Source organism: Bactrocera dorsalis, chromosome 1, assembly GCF_023373825.1.
Source record: "Bactrocera dorsalis isolate Fly_Bdor chromosome 1, ASM2337382v1, whole genome shotgun sequence".
Taxonomy (NCBI): domain Eukaryota; kingdom Metazoa; phylum Arthropoda; class Insecta; order Diptera; family Tephritidae; genus Bactrocera; species Bactrocera dorsalis.
In genome coordinates, this window is record NC_064303.1 from 95,816,633 (window position 1) to 95,834,996 (window position 18,364).

Sequence of the window (18,364 nt, forward strand, 5' to 3'; positions counted from 1 at the left end):
GAAACGTTGCTGGTTTAGTGTGAAATGCGCCAAACGTGCGGGAAAATGTGCAAGTGACGTGCAGGCGGATGCGTGTGTGCGCGCTAGTGAGCTGCATTGCCGTTATGCAGTTGAATGTTTTTTTTTTTTTTAATTTTTTGTTTTTAATTCCCACTCGAGTGGGCGGAATAAGTTCCGGAGAAGAGCAAAAATGAAACAACAGCGAAAAAGAAAGCCGACAAAAACAGTAGGCAATAGAAAAACAATTTGAAAAAAGAAAAAAAATGCTAACCACGGTTGCATTGAAGATATAATACCCTACACAGGCGCATTTCTGATGGCATAAAAGGGTATACAAAGTGCTATATCTTGATTTTGGTTGGTTAGTTTGTATGAAAGATCTATGATATAGTGGTCTGATCTGAATAATTTCTTCGGAGATTGTAGAACTAAGTTTGGGAAATAGTGCAGGACAAATTTCGTGAAGGAATCCTGTCAAATACAAAAGTTTTCCATACAAGGACTTGTTTTTTATTCTTCTTTTATATGGCAGCTATATGTTTTAGTGGTCCGATTTAAATAATTTCTTCGGATGCTGTATAATTATTCGAAGAATAATGCACACCCAATTTCGTTAATATATCTTTTGAAATAAAAAAGTTTTCCTTACAAAGACTTGACTTTTTATCGTCAGATTATATGGCAAAGCTATACGCCTATAGTGATCCGATCGGAATAATTTCTGACGGATAGTATAGAACTATGTTTGAAAAATAATGTAAACCAAATTTGGCCAAGATATCTTTTGAAATATAAAAGGTTTCCATACAAGGACTTGATTTTTATCCGTCAGATTATATGGCAGCTATACTCTATAAATGGTCCGATCGGAATAATTTCTACGGATATTATAGAACTATGTTGAAAAATAATGAGAACCAAATTTGGCCAAGATATCTTTTTGAATATAAAAGTTTCCCTTACAAAGACTTGACTTTTAATTCCGTCAGATTTATATGGCAGCTATACGCTATAGTGATGCGATCGGAATAATTTCTACGTATATTATAGAACTATGTTGAAAAATAATGTAAACCAAATTTGGTCAAGATATCTTTTGAAATATAAAAGTTTTTCCATACAAGGACTTGATTTTTTATCAGTCAGTTTATTATATTGCAGCTATTACGTCATAGTGCTGCTATATCGGCGGTTCCGATATATGGGAGGCTTCTTAAAGCGGAAGAAGGATTTGCGCAAAATTTCAGATTCAATATCTCAAAAACTGAGGACTCTGAGGATACTTTGTAGAGTCTCAGTCGGTTCTTCTGGTTAGTTACAAATTCTCTTCGGCAATATTACTCCGTTGCTAGGGCATAAAAACATACTATGTATGCGTTTGTGCGTACAGCAGTGTTGCCGATATCAACTGTCAGGCACTGTCCGTCAGCTTGCTGCTGTTGTTGCAGTTTAAACTGGCCGTCGACAGTAAGTAAACCTGGGATTTATTGATTCAAAACACGCCGCAGTTTGGAAGCGCCTAAGTGTATGCCCTTTACACAAAAAAAGCGCCTAGAAATAACTTGTCAATGTTTTTGAAGAATCTATACACAGGTGGCGGTTACTATGTACTACAAAAACCGTTTAGAAAATATGTGAAAATTATAGAAAAATTGGTTCGCTTGTTGGCAAACAGCGCGGCCGCTTCCTGACAGTTAGAAAAGTATTTGTGTGTGCGATCACAGCTGAATACACAGTTGTAATTCATTCTATATTTTGATGCAGACCATATACACATTATATATATATGTGTGCACATTATAGTGGGTTCTATGTACCATATGTACATATCTACTATATACGTAAATATAGCCTGTTTAACCGTCAACAAGGATATCCGTTTGTTAGTTGGTAACACTTATTGCATACTTGGTGCCCCATTTAGCGCCACAAATCTGTTGCAAGTATTGTACATAGAATTGCACATCTATGCACTTATGTGTTTGTTGTGTTGTCACATTGGTCACTGCGACCGCGGAAGGCAACAGTTTTGCGTCGGTGGGTAAATTGCAAAACGCCTCGGGTGCATTGACATGCAGCGCTTGAATATATTTGAACAACTATATGCTATATATTTACATACTAACACACATACATGGCATTTACTATTATAATATTGCACGTTAGTTTGCATGTGCGTCTCTGCGGAAGTTTATCTTATTACTGGAGGTCGGGGTGGAGGGAAGAAAAAGGGATTACAGAAGGGAAATGAATCTGAAACTGATACAAATGTTGTCTACTGGCAACACGCACACATGTTGATACTATCTACACTAGGTTTACTACATGTATGTATATGTGTATGTTCCTGGAATATTGCCACTTGCCCACAGGTATTTCAAGAAAACTAGCATTGCCAACTTTTTGGTATACACACATGCATGTGTACCCGTAGTATGCATGCAACTGCCTCAAACTTGCACTTGGAACCATCCATTACCTATGTTAATTCTTGTTGCGGCACAATATTCTTCAATTTCGACATATTTTCATAGCTTTTGGTCATATTTAAAAATTTGATATCCAATTGACATTGTAATCGAAAATGGAAAAGTTCGCAATAAGATTTTTAGGCAATAATCCTTTCTGTTGTAGAGATCGAACTAATTGGCAATTTATTTTTCTGTTGGAACCAGATTTTAATATAATATTAATAGTAAACTGAAACCCAATCCCGAGACGAAAGATAAAACAAAAAACATTAAGTGAACAAACTACAAACACTTTCATTAACATTACTTTGGCATTATATTCATTCACAATTCGACTATAATCAAATATAGCAGTGCAATGCGTTGATTTGCACATCAAAAACGCCATATACAAATACACTAACAATATACATTTCGCAGTGGATGTATGTAAGCATTCGCGCATCATGTTAATGGCATTTTGCTGCGATGCAAAAAACGATGACCCATTGACGACGCACGAGATGGACGAACCTCGTGTACTTTTCGTAAGCGGCGAGCACAAAACAAAAGAAGCCTTGAGAGGATCAGTAAGTGCCGACAATATGTCGATTGTGACGTGTGGTAGTTAGCGAAGTTTTGTGAAAAAGATCAAAAAACATATTAAATTGTGCCTAAAGTATTGTTAAAGTTTTTATATGGAAAATAATGTAAAATATTTGCTTAAAAATTCATAAGCAAAAAAAGTGATAAATGTGGCCAGTAAACAAAAAGCTACATACATAAGTATGTAGTAAAAGTGTAAAGAAAAGTGAACTCCTGCAAAAGTGCGTGTGTGCATAGCGGTGTTATCGATCATGTTTGTGCAAGTTTATTTCAGTAGGGTTCGTGCCTGTTTTGTGTATTATTGAATGTTGTGTGTGTATGTATGTTAAAGTGCTATAAATCGCCAACGAAATAAAAATAAAGCTCGTGGTTATAATAAGTGTGTGAAAATGTTTGCTAAAATTTAATTTGTGTATAGACGTGTATATATTCAACGGCGAAAGAAGAGTTGCTTGTGGTGTGTATAATTAGTGATTAATTTTTGTTTTAAGCCCAACCTTAGTCATTGAAACTAGCAATTTTTTTTAAAGAGTATCGATCTATCAAAAGTTAGAGATAAACTTTTTGCAGTGAAACTTCTTTTGGACTAACTCATACTAATATCCAAATATTTTCCTTCTTTTGATGAGGTTTGTTACAGAATAAGTTCAATTATTTTCAAATTCGTTTAAATTCTTGAATCGGAACCATTGAAAGTCATATCCGATATGATTTAAACTGAAAATAATTCCAACTAATCAACTTGATATAAGTGTGCTAAGAGTTCGGAATGTGAAATGAACAAATTCCGGAAATGTATAAAAAGTAGTATGCGTTATTATAAAATTTAAAAAAAAAAAATGGAAAATTATGAAAGAAATGTTCGACATTTATTATTTTGAGCATTAAGACGCATCTGTTCTACGTTTTTTTAATTTCAAATAATTTTTTTGTAATTTCAAGAAATTTCGCTGATACCATCACTCTATGAAGGCATATTTTTCGTTTCTCATTTTTCACTTCTCAGCACTTTGCTCACAAAAAATTACCAAGATATGCACATACGCAGCTGCATCTCAATTTCCATGGTAATGCGGAAGTTTTTGCCAAAAATTTACGCAATTCATGAAAAATTTCCAAATTAACTCGGAAAGTTTTTCATTTGCACTTGTGGGTGCACGATTGGCACATATGACTTTCAAATGCAGTGGCACGTGCAGAAAGAGCAATATGCAAATGAAAGCCAGAAAATCATGAGTTCAAAGGCAAAGCCATGCAAAGCTATCGATGTGGCAGAGAGACTCATACACATATACATACATATTCAAATACACATACATATGTGTGTGTGGAAATAAGTTTCGCAATATAAAAATTACAAAAAGCAAGAACACCAGTTTGGCGCGCACACATACACAGTAGCCATATATTGGGCATATAGTATTCAAATGCATGTGTCTCTGTGTATGTGTGTGTGGCTTAATGATAGCAACACCAGCAAGTGCAACATGCAACATGGCACGGCAAATGGCAATGACAGCAAATGTACTTTTAACAAGTTTATAAACGCTCCCCAATTGTGGGCCACCAGACTGCATTCAACTGTATTTACGCATACACATACATATGTATATGTAACCATATGTTATTATATATGCCACACATACATATGCAAGTTCGTTGGTACATTTAAAGTTTGTCTGAAACTAGGCTGCAGACAGTTGCGCATATACTTACATATATGTGTATGTGTGTATGCATTTTCATTTACATATGGCCTGGTATATTCATTTTTAAATATGCTTACTTTAAATACACTCGAGTGGGCACCTACATATGCATATGTAAGTATGTATGTGTGGCACACGTGCCTGACAGTTCATACGTTCCTTTGCTCAGGCTTTCGCGTGTATGCCTGTGTTTGTGTGTATCGCTTTGAAAGCTCAACTGCATTGCTTGTCCGAACTATCTGTTCTATATATTCGTTGTGTATTTGCATTTGTATAATTGATGCATTGCAGCAGTTGAAATTTCACTTCCTTGCAGTTGTTTTTAATTTTACAGCTTTATGTACAACCATGTGTGGCACAAAGGCCATGCGGGCAGACAGGATTAATGAAAAAATTTCGGTTTCACCAAAAAAAATATAAGAGAAGTTGCTGCATTTCATTGAAATCATGAAAACCAAAGTGTGTTTGTAATTATTAAAGCAGTAGTTTGAACTTTTGCTTTCATGCGCATACAAATATATTGACATATGTACATACTTGTGAAATTTATTGAAGTATAATTTCTGGCAAAAAAAAGTTTATGTATGTACACTGAAATTTCTTAAGTATTATTAATAAGTAAGGGAGTGCTAAATTTGGGTGTAATCGAACATTTTATATTCTTGCAACTTGCAAAGATCAAAGACCGGGACATTCTTTCAAGTGCTGGCAAAACTTTATATTAAGTATAGTCATTCGTATCAACCCGATTTTATCTATTTTTGCCAACAACATGTGTTAAAAGAGTCTTTAAAGTCTTTAGAGAAACAAACCGTCTTCTTGAAGTAAAATATTCTTTCCAAAAAAAAAAAAAATCATGAATGTTAGTTTCTAAACCAGTCTAAAAATAAAATGGGTTTAAGCTTCGTATGAAAAATTAGAGTTGCCATCATTTTTGAAATTTGAAAATGTCTTCTCTAAGTAAAAAAAAAATCATAATTATTAAAAAAACTAAATAATTGGATTGAAGGGTGAAATTGAAAATTGGGGTTGCCACCTTTTTAAATTTCAAAAAAAAATTAAAAAACTTAAAAAACATTTAAAAAATATAAAGAATTGCCTCTAAGCATAAAATGGCAAATTAGGGTTGCCACTATTTACAATTTCAAAACAATTTAAAATTAGTAAGTAAGGAACATTTTATACTCAACGTGCCCGAATCAAAACACCTTATTCTGTAATTATATTCATATTCTAAAGGCGTTATTCAAATTACTCAAATGTCACATACTAAATTTTGATTCAAATCGGTTAGGGAGTTCTTCAAATAAGTTTTTTCTCCAGAGTCCTGGACAATACCCTATGCAAAAGTAATTATATCATAATTTGGTGGTTAGTTATAACACTTTATATGTTTTGTGGGCGTGTACAGTGGTCCGATTACGTCCATCTACAAACTCCAACTTTTTTTGTTCTAACAAACCCACATACCAAGTTTCATCAAGATATCTCAATTTTTACTCAAGTTACAGCTTGCACGGACAGACGGACGGACAGACAGGCAGTCTCCATGATTTCAACTATTCTTTGCATCCTGATAATTTTTATATATACATATAAAGTTATGTCTATCCCGATTGGCTTTAGGTGATACGTACAGCCGCTAGGTAAACAAAATCATAATACTTTGTAGCATCATGTAGCAAGAATATAAAAAAAATTAGTAAAAACATTTTTCATACAACATTTTCCTTAAATAAATTTGCAATTCATTTTAATAAACCTCGTAAAAATTATGCATATTTCTTTCGCGCTCGCTCTCATATAAATTCCAAAACGAACTTTCATCAAATAATCTATGCACCTACACTCATTGCTCAACGCTCATATAATTTTAATTTTCGCCATGGGAAATTTTTCGGAAGCTCATTAAATTGTTATGCCACATTTGACCTGATTCCAAACCACACAGTTACTTTTATGCATAATACTACATACATAGGTCTGCACGAGTTACGGCTCAGCGCCACGGCAGTCTTCGGTTGAATCGTAAATCAAATAGTCTGCTATGTTGGTCACCACCACACCATATCGCACTGCAACACCACCTCATTTGATTTACCTATTCTGTTTGTTACCACCATTCATTTATACCGTTATGCCTACAGTATGTGCACTCCCTGTCTGCTATTCACCAACCAATGCACATACATCACGTACATATTACGTTTTCATATCATCTGCACCCCTCTCTAACATTCACCGAGCTATTCTAATTTCGTATTTCCAACCAAACCTAACTTTCAACGCTCCCTGCAGACTTCGCTCTACCCACTTGCTGCGGCTCCTGCGTGCATTTGGCGCATGAACTTAGTTGAAATGGCATTATAATGTAGTTAAATTGAATGCAGGACCCAGTCCGGTTGTTATTTGATCATTTGTAATTGTAATTCCATTTCTATGAGCTCGTCGTACATGTGGTGGAGTATCGTCCTTTGCCATGTGGGTTATAGGAAGTATTTTTATATGTACATCACAGTTATTTATGTACTCTCTTTTAACTGTAAATATGTATGGTATGTGTGTCAGTTACCCGCTGTGTAAACATAATTATGTAAGTAACTGTAAACTGCTTTCCAATTACATTTAAAACTAAAAACAGCACTATTTGTATTACTTGCTGATTAAATTGTATTCATTTTAAATTTACAAAGAATTATTAGCTTTTATGTAATTGTTTGTTGCGGTAGCAAGTGGGTCTTAATAAAGAAGTAGCTGTTTGTAATTCAATTTAAATATTGTGAGTGGTTGTAATGAAATTAATTTATTATAAGACGAAACCATATACGTTTCTAAGGAGACTCTTTGGAAATTTTCACTTCTCTGGCATCATTCCACCAAAAAGTATGCTTTAACAACTTCACGTTGCCTACATTTGAGCGCGGTGCTATTGTATAATAGTGGAAATTGATAACACAAATTTAGAGACATTTGAATTTAAGAACCATATTTTTATATAAAGTTATTAGTCATGCATTTTCGGTAGAATTTTGAAATCTTAAGAATATCTGAAACTGTCTCGAGCATTTGTTTGAGAAAAAGCTTCATATATTTTTAGAAAATTAATTTTTATTTGTTATGCATATAACAGTATAATTTTTGTACTAACTGTACACATTTTTATTTAAATTTCAGGCTCAATAATGTTTCGGTTAGTGAAAGAGCGGTTATGGATCAATAATCTGGTAAGTTCCTTAAATATTACTTATATAAAAAATTTTCCACAAATTATAAAACTCCACATATTCGTATGATATTTTAATAAAAATGAAATTTTGAAGAATAAAAAAATAGTTTACTAGTAAACAATAATCCAAAGACTTAAAGTCTTTACATCCTGCACACTTAAAATAAATTTTATAATAACCTAAAGCTGTTTTGAGAAATACTTTTCGATGAGATCTGATTTAATTTCAATCGAATTTGATAGAACTTCAAAATAGTTTTAGTTTAATCAACGAACTACTTTAAGATAAATAAAGGGTGATTTTTTAAGACTTGATAACTTTTTAAAAAAAAAACGCCCCGCATAAATTTGCAAATCTCAAGAGGGGGGGGGGGGTTTCTTTTATTTGAAACGTTAGATTGGTTCATGAACATTTCCTTTTTGAAGATAATTTCATTGTGGTTAAATGTTGACCCGCGGCTGCGTCTTGGTGGTCCATTTCGGAAGTCCAATTGGGCAACTTTTTTCGAGCGTTTCGGCCGGAATAAGGCCCGAATTTTCTTCGAATGTTGTCTTCCAAGCTGGAATAGTTGCTGGCTTTTTCTTTCTTAGACTTTAGACTTGACGTGAGCCCCACAAAAAATAGTCTAAAGGCTTTAAATCGCATATCTTGGTGGCAACTTACGGGTCCATTTCTTGAATGATTGTTGTCCGAGTTTCCCTCAAAATGGCCATAGAATCGCAGCTGTGTGGCATGTAGCGCCATCTTGTTGAAACCACTGTCAACCAGTTCATTTTCTTCCATTTTTTGGCACAAAAAGTTTGTTAGCATAGAACGATAGCATCGCCATTCACCGTAACGTTTGCGTCCAACAGCATCTCTTTGAAAAAATACGGTCCAATGAGATTCCATTCCAGCGTACAAACCACAACCAAACAGTGGGCATTTTTCGGACTGCATGGGCAGTTCCTGAACGTCTTCTGTTGCCTATTCACCCCAAATGCGGCAATTTTGTTTATTTACGTAGCCATGCACAGTAAATGACCTCATCGCTGCACCAAATTTTCGACCAAACACATTTCGAACCGAACACTGTTTTGGTATAAAATTCAATGATTTGCAAGCGTTGCTCGTTTTAGTAGCTATTCATGATGAATGTCAAGCACTGACATCCTTTTCTCTTTGACACCATGTCTGAAATCCCACGTGATCTGTCAAATACTAATGCATGAAAATCCTAACCTCAAAAAAATCACCCGTTAGTACTTTATTTGATTCGTAACATTTCGGTTCAAGGTTCTGATCTTGACCGGTATTCCTGTCTCGAGAGCAAAGTCAGGCAAAAATAGAGTAACTGGGACCGACGAAAAGATGGATAATCAGTCGACACCATCTTGAATCTGAACTGTTTTTATTATAACCGAAGAACCTTTTCTGTGGTATCGTGGGTCTTTCATCGAGAAAAAAAGTTATCATATGTCTTCCTTTCTTATTGTTTTTCATTATCGCACTGATTACATTAGTTTAGAGTGAGCGATTGTGATGTTAGAGCTTGTTTCTTGCTAAAACCGAAAAAGTTATTCGTATGAAAAATCCAAGAACGTAAGGGTTTTTTTGTGCATGTAATCAAGAGGTGTAGGTTGTCAAATCAATTACCATTTACTAAAATAATAGAAATAGCTGTACGTAATGGAAAACCTTTTTGAAACTCAAAATGTACACCGGGACACCTCAAATACCCTATATACACTTTTTCCCATCATCGCAAATTTTCTCCTTCAGATTAGTTTAGTACTGCTATCGTGTCAATTTACAATACACAATGGCATGATCATACCATCTAACATAACTTAACTTAAACATAAACGTACATACGCATAACTAACATACATAAGCATAACATGCATACATAAAAGTACTCTTACAGAATTTTACCATCTTAACATCCTTAACAAAAACTTACTTAACCTTAAAATAAACGAATGTAACGTAATAGCTTAACATAACTTTAACATAACGTAACATAACATAACATAAAATACACATTCATTTCACCAACCTTAACAAAAACTTACGCTTAACTTTGGCAAGGACTTAAATGGAATAATAACACACTTAACATAACTTAACTCCACAACATGAAATAACATAAATAACTTTATCGCGTAACGTAAACATAACAATAACTTAAACATAACCATAGATATAATTTAACGTGAACGTAAACATAACTTAACATAATTGGAACATTAAAACAGAACTTTAACACAACATTAACATAACACGAAAAAATGTGGGACCATCTCATCAATTATATACTACCTCCTCATTAAGCTCCATATTTTATAAAACTTTCTGCGGATTTTTAGCTTTCGTAGTTAATATTTATGTAAAAACTTGTTGAATTTTTTTCCAAGAAGGAATTGAGGAAGTTCAAAATTGTTTTATAAAATAGGTTATAAAAGTTTTCGGTATTTCGCGACATTCGCATTTCCGTCTAGCACGTCACCCTCGTAATTAAAACCATCATATGGTCCCGGGACAGCATATTTTCCAAACAAACAAACTATTTCTTTGTGCATAATCGAGGCTTACTGACCACATTCCAAACCAAAACTGTTTAGTAATCAGCCACAAAGTACTACAAAGCAACAATAGTGCGCTACAAGAACACAACACATAACTGTAGATATATTTGTACCTAACTTGTACACGACACATCATATAACTGTACATATATTTGATAACTAATACGGTACAACATATTTGCCGTAGCAATTAATTTCGCAAAATAGCAAAAGGGGCAAAGTCAAAAACCAAAAAAACCAGTGTGGTTTAGTAATTTCGGGCATCAAGTGGCACCAGTGTAATTTAGACGGGGACGCCTGCAGTTGGAAGCAACTACAGCAGTGTCCAATATTGGTGGGAGGGAATTCCAATCACATCTGTTTTTGTACTTTGACCTGCAAATGCAATAACGGTTACAACTCGTGTTCATATGTGAGTTGCAAAGTGTAAGTGCCACTGCATAACCAAATATGAGTCAGAGAAGCATACTTTCGAGCGCTTAGTTCGCCAATCGCTTCGTGCTTCGCCACACTATACAAAAAATAAAATTGCTTTTGGGGGCTAAAGCCCGACAATATGCCTTCAGCCCCAGTAGCCGTCTGTCGGTTTATCGACAGCAACAACGGGCAATATGAATTGCCCAAAAACATCACCATGTGACGACATATACGTGCCGTACTATGCGAACACCGAACATTAAATTGTATGGCTCTGTGTCGTGCCAACAAGAAGAACACAACATGTCGGTTGGCTGCGATGATCGTAGTTTGGCATGACTGGCTAAGCTATTTGCCATTGCATCGTCGACTCTTGCTCTTGCTGCTGCGGCAATTGCTGCCATTCTGCCGTGGCTTGTTGCTGCTCTATCGCTTGTTGTTGTTGTTGCAGAGATTGTACTTGTTCTTGATGGTCTTCTTGCAGTGATGTTGATTGTGCTTGTTGTTGCTGTTGCTCTTGCTGTGGCCTAATACATTGTTTCCTTAATGAGTTGTGCTGTTCGCCTTGCTGCTGTTGCTGTTGTTGTGGTTGTACATTGCATGCCATGATAATGGGCCCACCTACAAAAAAGAAAGACAAAGCGAAAATTAAATGTTGAAAGAAATAAAGTTCTTGTGAAGATGAGTGTGCGAGGGGGTATAGTTTCAATTATTAGTCTGAGGTGGCTACAAACCAAAACCAGTGTGGTTAGTAATTTCGGGCTTCAAGTGGCACCAGTGTAATTTAGACGCGCCGCAGTGAAGCAACTATACAGTGCCAATAATGGTGAGGGAATTCCAACACACTGTTTTGTACTTTGACCCGCAATGCAATAACGGGGCACTCGGTCATATGTGAGTGGAGTGCTTCTGCATACAAATATGAGTCAGAGAAGCATACTTTCGAGCGCTTAGTTCGCAATCGCTTCGTGTCGCCACACTATAGAAAAAAATAAATTGCTTTGCTACTCACCGACATTGCCTTCGCCACGTGCCGCTGTATTTATCGACAGCAACAACAGCAATTGCAACATCAACGTGACGCTTGTAGCCGGACGATGCAACCAATTAATTGTTGCATGCAACGAGCAACGCCAGCTGCTGGTTGGCTGCTGTTGCTGCTGTTGCTGCTGTTGCTGCCGTTGCATCGTCGACTCTTGCTCCTGCTGCTGCGGCAATTGCTGCCATTCTGCCCTGGCTTGATGCTGCTCTATCGCTTGTTGTTGTTGTTGCAGAGATTGTACTTGTTCTTGATGGTCTTCTTGCAGAGATGTTGATTGTGCTTGTTGTTGCTGTTGCTCTTGCTCTTGCTGTGGCCTAATACATTGTTGCCTTAATGAGTTGTGCTGTTCGCCTTGCTGCTGTTGCTGTTGTTGTGGTTGTACATTGCATGCCATGATAATGGGCCCACCTACAAAAAAAGAAAGACAAAGCGAAAATGAATTGTTGAAAGAAATAAAGTTCTTGTGAAGATGAGTGTGCGAGGGGGTATAGTTTCAATTATTAGTCTGAGGTGGCTACAAGTGCGGAAAATATGTGTACTTTTGTAGCAGCGTTTAGGCCTTTGGGTTGGATATAAAAATGTCAGTAATTTGCTTTTTTATTGCGCTTTCCTGCAAGCCATTGTTATGGCCACTGAGTTTCGTCTGCAAATTACAAGGCTTTTTGGAGTATTAACCTGTTTAGTGCCAAAATACATACAAATGATTTATATTGTGGGTTGACGTACAAATCCTTAAAGTTAAACATTATTTAAGGACTTAAGATATTCTAAAACCAATTTTTTCTCTGATTAAAGAAGACCAAACTGCTTATCTAAAAAAAATTTATATGGGAAAATATTCACACTTTTCTAAAATAATTAGAGAGATGATATCAGTTCGCAAAAAAATTTATTCCTATGATATTAAGAAACGTATATAACAAATTTTAGACAAATCGGTCGAGCCGTTGTCGAGTTCTTATGGGTAGCTAATGACTTGCTTGCTCTTCGTGAAATGCAAAGTCGCTATTTTTTTTTAATTTGAGTATACACAATTGGTAGCAACTTCACTGATTACAGCAGACCAGTTTGCTTATAGAAAAAAATATACATATATGGAAATTATTCACATTATTCTAAAGAAATTCGAAGGATAGTATCAGTTCACAAAAAAATGTATTCTTGGAATATTATGGCTCATATACACCCAATTTTATACAAATCGGTCGAGGCGTAACTGAGTTCTTATGGATAGCTAATGACTTGTTTGCGCTTCGAGAAATGTAAAATTATTATTTTTGTTTTGAATATCAGTATACACTATTGGTTGCAACAAAAATTTCAGTTTGTGTCACTCAAATATTCTTGGAGAAACATATTTTTTATTGATAACATAGATTACAGTTTTTTAAGTTTCCTCCTAAATGCCACTTTTTAGAAGATAAGAAATGTCGAATAATGGCTTTCATCTTGATTGCTAAGTCGAGCTGTATTCCGGCTGTTGTAGCTGTCACAAAACTCATTTTATCAAGAGTTTAAAAGTCAACGGTTCATTTATTTATTTCAAGTGCAGTTTTATTGAGGCAGTCGTCATGAAAATACTGAATTTTAAAGTTTTTGGAGATCGAGATTCCCCAAGTTTGACGGTCGGTGCTTCGCCTCGAACTTTTTGATAACCATTTAAACACTTTTGTGGGACAACGCTGAGGTTTGAGTTTCATAATGGGTACAAAATTTTAGCAGATATGTTATATATAGTATGTATACATAAGAATAACGAGTTAGGTAACGGAATATTCTAAAGTCAAAGTCCAAAGAAAGTCAGAAATATTTAAGATGGAACATCGAGACTTAGTGGAAAGACTATAAACGAAAAGAAAAACAAATTTAACGACAAAGGGGGTTTCATATAACAGACCTGGTATATAATGATAGTATCTTTATGTGTTTCCTTGATTCTTCTATTTGAGTTCTCTAGAAATGAATATTTCAAAACTTTCTCGAAGAAACTAAAAAACGCTCGTTGTAGTTATTAAGGCTGTGTAGCTCTTTCGTCTCATATGAGAGCAAGAACAAAGTTACTTTATGGACTTCATGGAATTCAAGACATGAGTGGATATCATATTAAGCGGCAATGGTAGTACCTTTTTTTCTCTTTGAAAATAATTAAAAATTCTCGTTGCATTAAGGCTTTGTAGCTCTCTCTTACAATATTAGAGCAAGCAATTCCATGGATCTCATGGAATTCAAGACATGAGAGAATCCCATACTGAGCTTGTTACACAGCTGTTGTAGCCTACACCAATGCTTTCCATTTAAACTACTTGTATGTTCGATTCACCACTTTCCAAGCGCTTACAAGTCGACGACTGCTAATGAGAGCTTGTTTTTTCCGAGATATCCTTATCGAAAGACGCCTACAAACGCAGAGTGAACCTTTGTCTTACATACATCATAACTTCCGTTTATTATAGACAACATACATACATAAATATATATTTATATACTCTTGCATATACATATATATATTTAGCCTCGCGTCATTGTCATACTCCATTTATTACCATATTCCACAGAGCCATCGGCAACATTATTGGCTATTGTCGGCACATCTTCGTTGCTTTAACACCGTTGCCGGCGATAAATTCTCATTTAACGCATTGTTGTTGTTATGATTTAACGGCCCGTTATTTGGCTCAACAATGTAAGTGATATGTAGGTGTGCCTGTGTGTGTGGGCGGTCTTTGTTTGGACATCCGTTTTCGAGGGCATTCGGCCTTCCTCTCAACACCAATACGCGCATATTTACGTTTACAGCGGCATTTGTTCGTCGTATATGTGTGTGTGTGTTGTATTTTTGCCTACACTCAACTGCTAACCGGAAATCTATTGGCGGATGTTGTGATGTTTTCAATGCGTCGCTGTGTCGACAATTTTGTGTAAGCAGAAGCAAAGCACAGTAATAACACGCCTACGACCTCGCCAAGCGTTTGTTGTTGATATTTGCTTTTGCTTGCACTTCTTTCGACGAACCACAAAGCATACGAGAGCTGTCCAAATAGTTTTGCTAAATCGCTTGCCGAACACACACAGAGTTCAATTCAATTTGACATTGCCAAATATACAGTTAGAAAGTATCCAAATAGTAGGCGGCTATAAACTAAGTTGTTTTAAATGTTTTTATGTCATTCTTTATCCCCCATAACCGAGTAAAGTTATGTCAAATTGAAGGGGGATTCAAGTTTTATGTTTGCACTTGGATGCTGAATCTTTTAAAGACTTAAAGTAGTCGATTTGTTTGGGTTTTGATTTTTGCTTTGTTTAAGATTTCGATTGTTGACTACTTATATACGAATAAAGATTTACTTATCTTAATAATAACGTTTTTGCTTCGAAATTCAAGAAAATTTGTATTACGAAACTTTTAGATTAAGTTTTGAAGCTTGGTTAGCGATCTTACATTTTTGGCTGACTGAACAGTAATCTGAATTTGAAGCAGAGCTTTCAGTGCCGAAGCAATTCGGTTATTCTTTCCTGGTACTAGAGAAGAAAAGGAGTTCCTAAAAACTTTCAATACAACGAAACGCTATTGTGAATACTTCGAAGAATCGAGCTTTCATTAGCAGTCGACGACACGCAAAAGCTTGGAAATTGGCGAATCGAACATACAAGTAGTTTAAGTGAAAAAAAAAACATTGATAGAGGCAAATAACAAATGTTACAATAACTGTTTAATCAGCTCAGTCTGGTATACTCTCGTGTCTTGAACTCCAAGAGATCCATGAAGTAACTTTGTTCTTGTTCTCATATGACAATTTCTCCTGAGTTTACATCTTCCTTAAAGTGATGAAAGAAAGAAGAAAGTCTGTGAAATTTTATCATCCTTTGTTGATCATAACTTCGAGTTCCTAACTGGAATTATCAATACAATGAAAATTTTTTAACGGAAAAAATGAGCTTTCGCACATTATTCTTGCAGTGCTGATTCGATTATAATATTTAACTTTTGGTTCTTAAAAAGGCACTATCTGTTTTACAAGTTGGTAAGAATTTGGCTTCAAAAAAAGTGTATACAAGATTCGATTCAGATACTTAATCACTATAAATACTATCTATGGCGGTACAACGATAGTTCTAATCTCCCATCTTTTCGATACAATTTTGTGGTATTATCTGTCTTTTGCTGCATGATAGGAATCTGTTTTGGCGATTTTTCTCCACTATCTCTTGAGATCTTAGTTCTATTAGCACCAGATCTGATGAATTCGTATGTAAAAAAGCAATTCTAACCTCAACGGTCTTCTAACAGAGCCTTGCATATTTAAAGTTTCGTGAACGATGTTTCCAATATGTACCTTTGATGTCTTTAAAGTGTCTATCTTCATCAGTTTCATTTTAGGGTCATCGTCTTCAACGATTATATGGTCTATAATGGATTTAGTAGGTAAGCAGGTAGAGTAGTAACCCTTTAGGTGAAAATTGTGAAATCATCTGGACCAATATCATCTCACTTTATTGTCTCCCCTTGGAACTACCGTGTGCTACCAATGAAGTTCATCAGTAAACATTCTTTTATCTGTGCAATTTCCGAAATATCGCCATGAAGCGGAGCGATTAGAGCTTTACATTTGCCTAGAAGATGTTTTATAGTGTCCTCATCTTCTACCTCCTAACAGTTTATACTACATATGGCGATTTTATAGCGTTATTAGTCTGCTGGCTTTCCAACTGGACAGTGACCCATTATTGCTCTAGTCTCATCTTTGACAAGATGTGGTGCAGAGTTCGAAAAATTGTCTGCCTTGTAGAGTTCTTTACACTTTGTTGGATAGCGGAGCTTGGGTATGAATTGCTTGTTATCCCACTCATACTCTTTAGAGTGTGGATGTTTAAAGATCGCGTCTCTGTGTCATATTGAAATTTATGAAGTTGTATGCTCCTCCGCCTACAACATATCCTGAGCGAAGTCTGCTATTCAATTTTGAGTGTGATCATCTGGACTGTACTGCCACAGTATTCGCTGCTGCATTAACCAAAATGCAAAATCACAAAAATATTTTCGTTTGTATGTTAAAACATTCTAAACTTAGGCACTTAGCCCCGTTTGTCCATGGCATTCATGGTCCATGCTAATAATTTCTTTCACAAAACATTATTTTCTTGCTGCTCCGCTGCGCAATTAGATGAAGTTGTACCAAACTTGTTATTGCTGTTGCTATCTATTATTGTTATGGCATGCTGCATATTTATGTTGCAAGTTCATTAAATATATTTGTAAGTATGTATGTATGTGTAGGCATGTATGCGCTGTAGTTCCAGCTATTGATGACGCAAGTTTGCCTTCCGGCTGCATTTGTGTTTGTTATTGCATAAATTTATTAACAATGGAAATTGCATTTATTGAGTCGCAAATATTGTGAACATGCAACAAAACTCGCTACTCACTCGCCTCCTAACAACATTGTTGCAAACTTGGTTGCCGCACTTGCGTAATGCTCACGGTTATTTACTATTATATACATATGCAAGGGTGTATGAGTACATGTGTGTGTGTGCGTATATTTCAACTTTATTATTGCTGCATATTTTATGCAGATTTTTATGCACATATTTTTACTTTCCTGGATGCGTTTGCTTTGTATTTTTCTTCCAGTGTCGAGTGTCCATCAAGTTTATTAAATTTCATTTTGAATTTAATTTCCTCTCTTCACAATTTTCTTTGAAAATTATTCTATAATTCATATAGACATCTTTTCTTTCTTTAAGTTGTTTGGCTGGTTGCAATTTTCTTCAATTTTGTCATATTAAATTATATTCTTTACTGGTCTTCAGGTGCAGAATACCTATGTGAAGTGAAGCTGGTTATTTAATTGTATTTTCCATTAGGCCATTATTTTGTTTAATTTTTGTTAAGAGCTAAACTATGTTGGAATATTTTTATTGCATATTTATTTTGCAAATTCTAAGGTATCAGTGTCTTCTGCCCCAACGTTTATCAAATACTTTAAATGTTGAAGTGATCAAGTATATATAGCCAAACTTTATAGGATGTCCGTCGTTCCCGCTTTGTTTTTGCCATCACAGCAATGGTATGTGGCACCATCAGGTCACTAAAAAACTCTTACCTGGGCAACCGTCTCCCACACTGACTCAACTTTCGCATTTCTTCGGGGTGTCGTTCCATTTTTTTCTTCCTGTCGTTACCTGCGTCCAAAGTATGCAGCCTATTTTGCGTCAGCGTATTCATTTGAAAAACGTGTATTCTGCTTGGTCCTCGATTTTGACGTTGTATTTTCTTGTCGGCTCTTCGACTTCTCCGAATTTAAGTAGATATGTACTTGCTAAAATATTCGATGCTGTATAGAAT

The 18,364-nt window shown here is 35.5% G+C and overlaps 1 protein-coding gene across 6 annotated transcripts in view; it reads right to left on the reverse strand.

Annotated features, from left to right (window-relative positions):
- LOC105233765 (receptor-type tyrosine-protein phosphatase N2) overlaps positions 1–18,364 on the reverse strand; it is a 178,668-nt gene that overhangs the window by 88,090 nt on the left and 72,214 nt on the right. For 3 of the 6 annotated variants that reach the window (XM_049457191.1, XM_049457202.1, XM_049457177.1), the window contains one exon: positions 11,989–12,426. The exons of 2 other annotated variants lie outside the window; for them this stretch is intronic. In XM_049457191.1, the coding sequence (XP_049313148.1) occupies positions 11,989–12,412 (424 nt within the window). In that variant the 5' untranslated portion in view covers positions 12,413–12,426. The remainder of the gene's footprint in view (positions 1–11,988; positions 12,427–18,364) is intronic. One more of the 6 variants, XM_049457216.1, reaches the window with a different exon arrangement.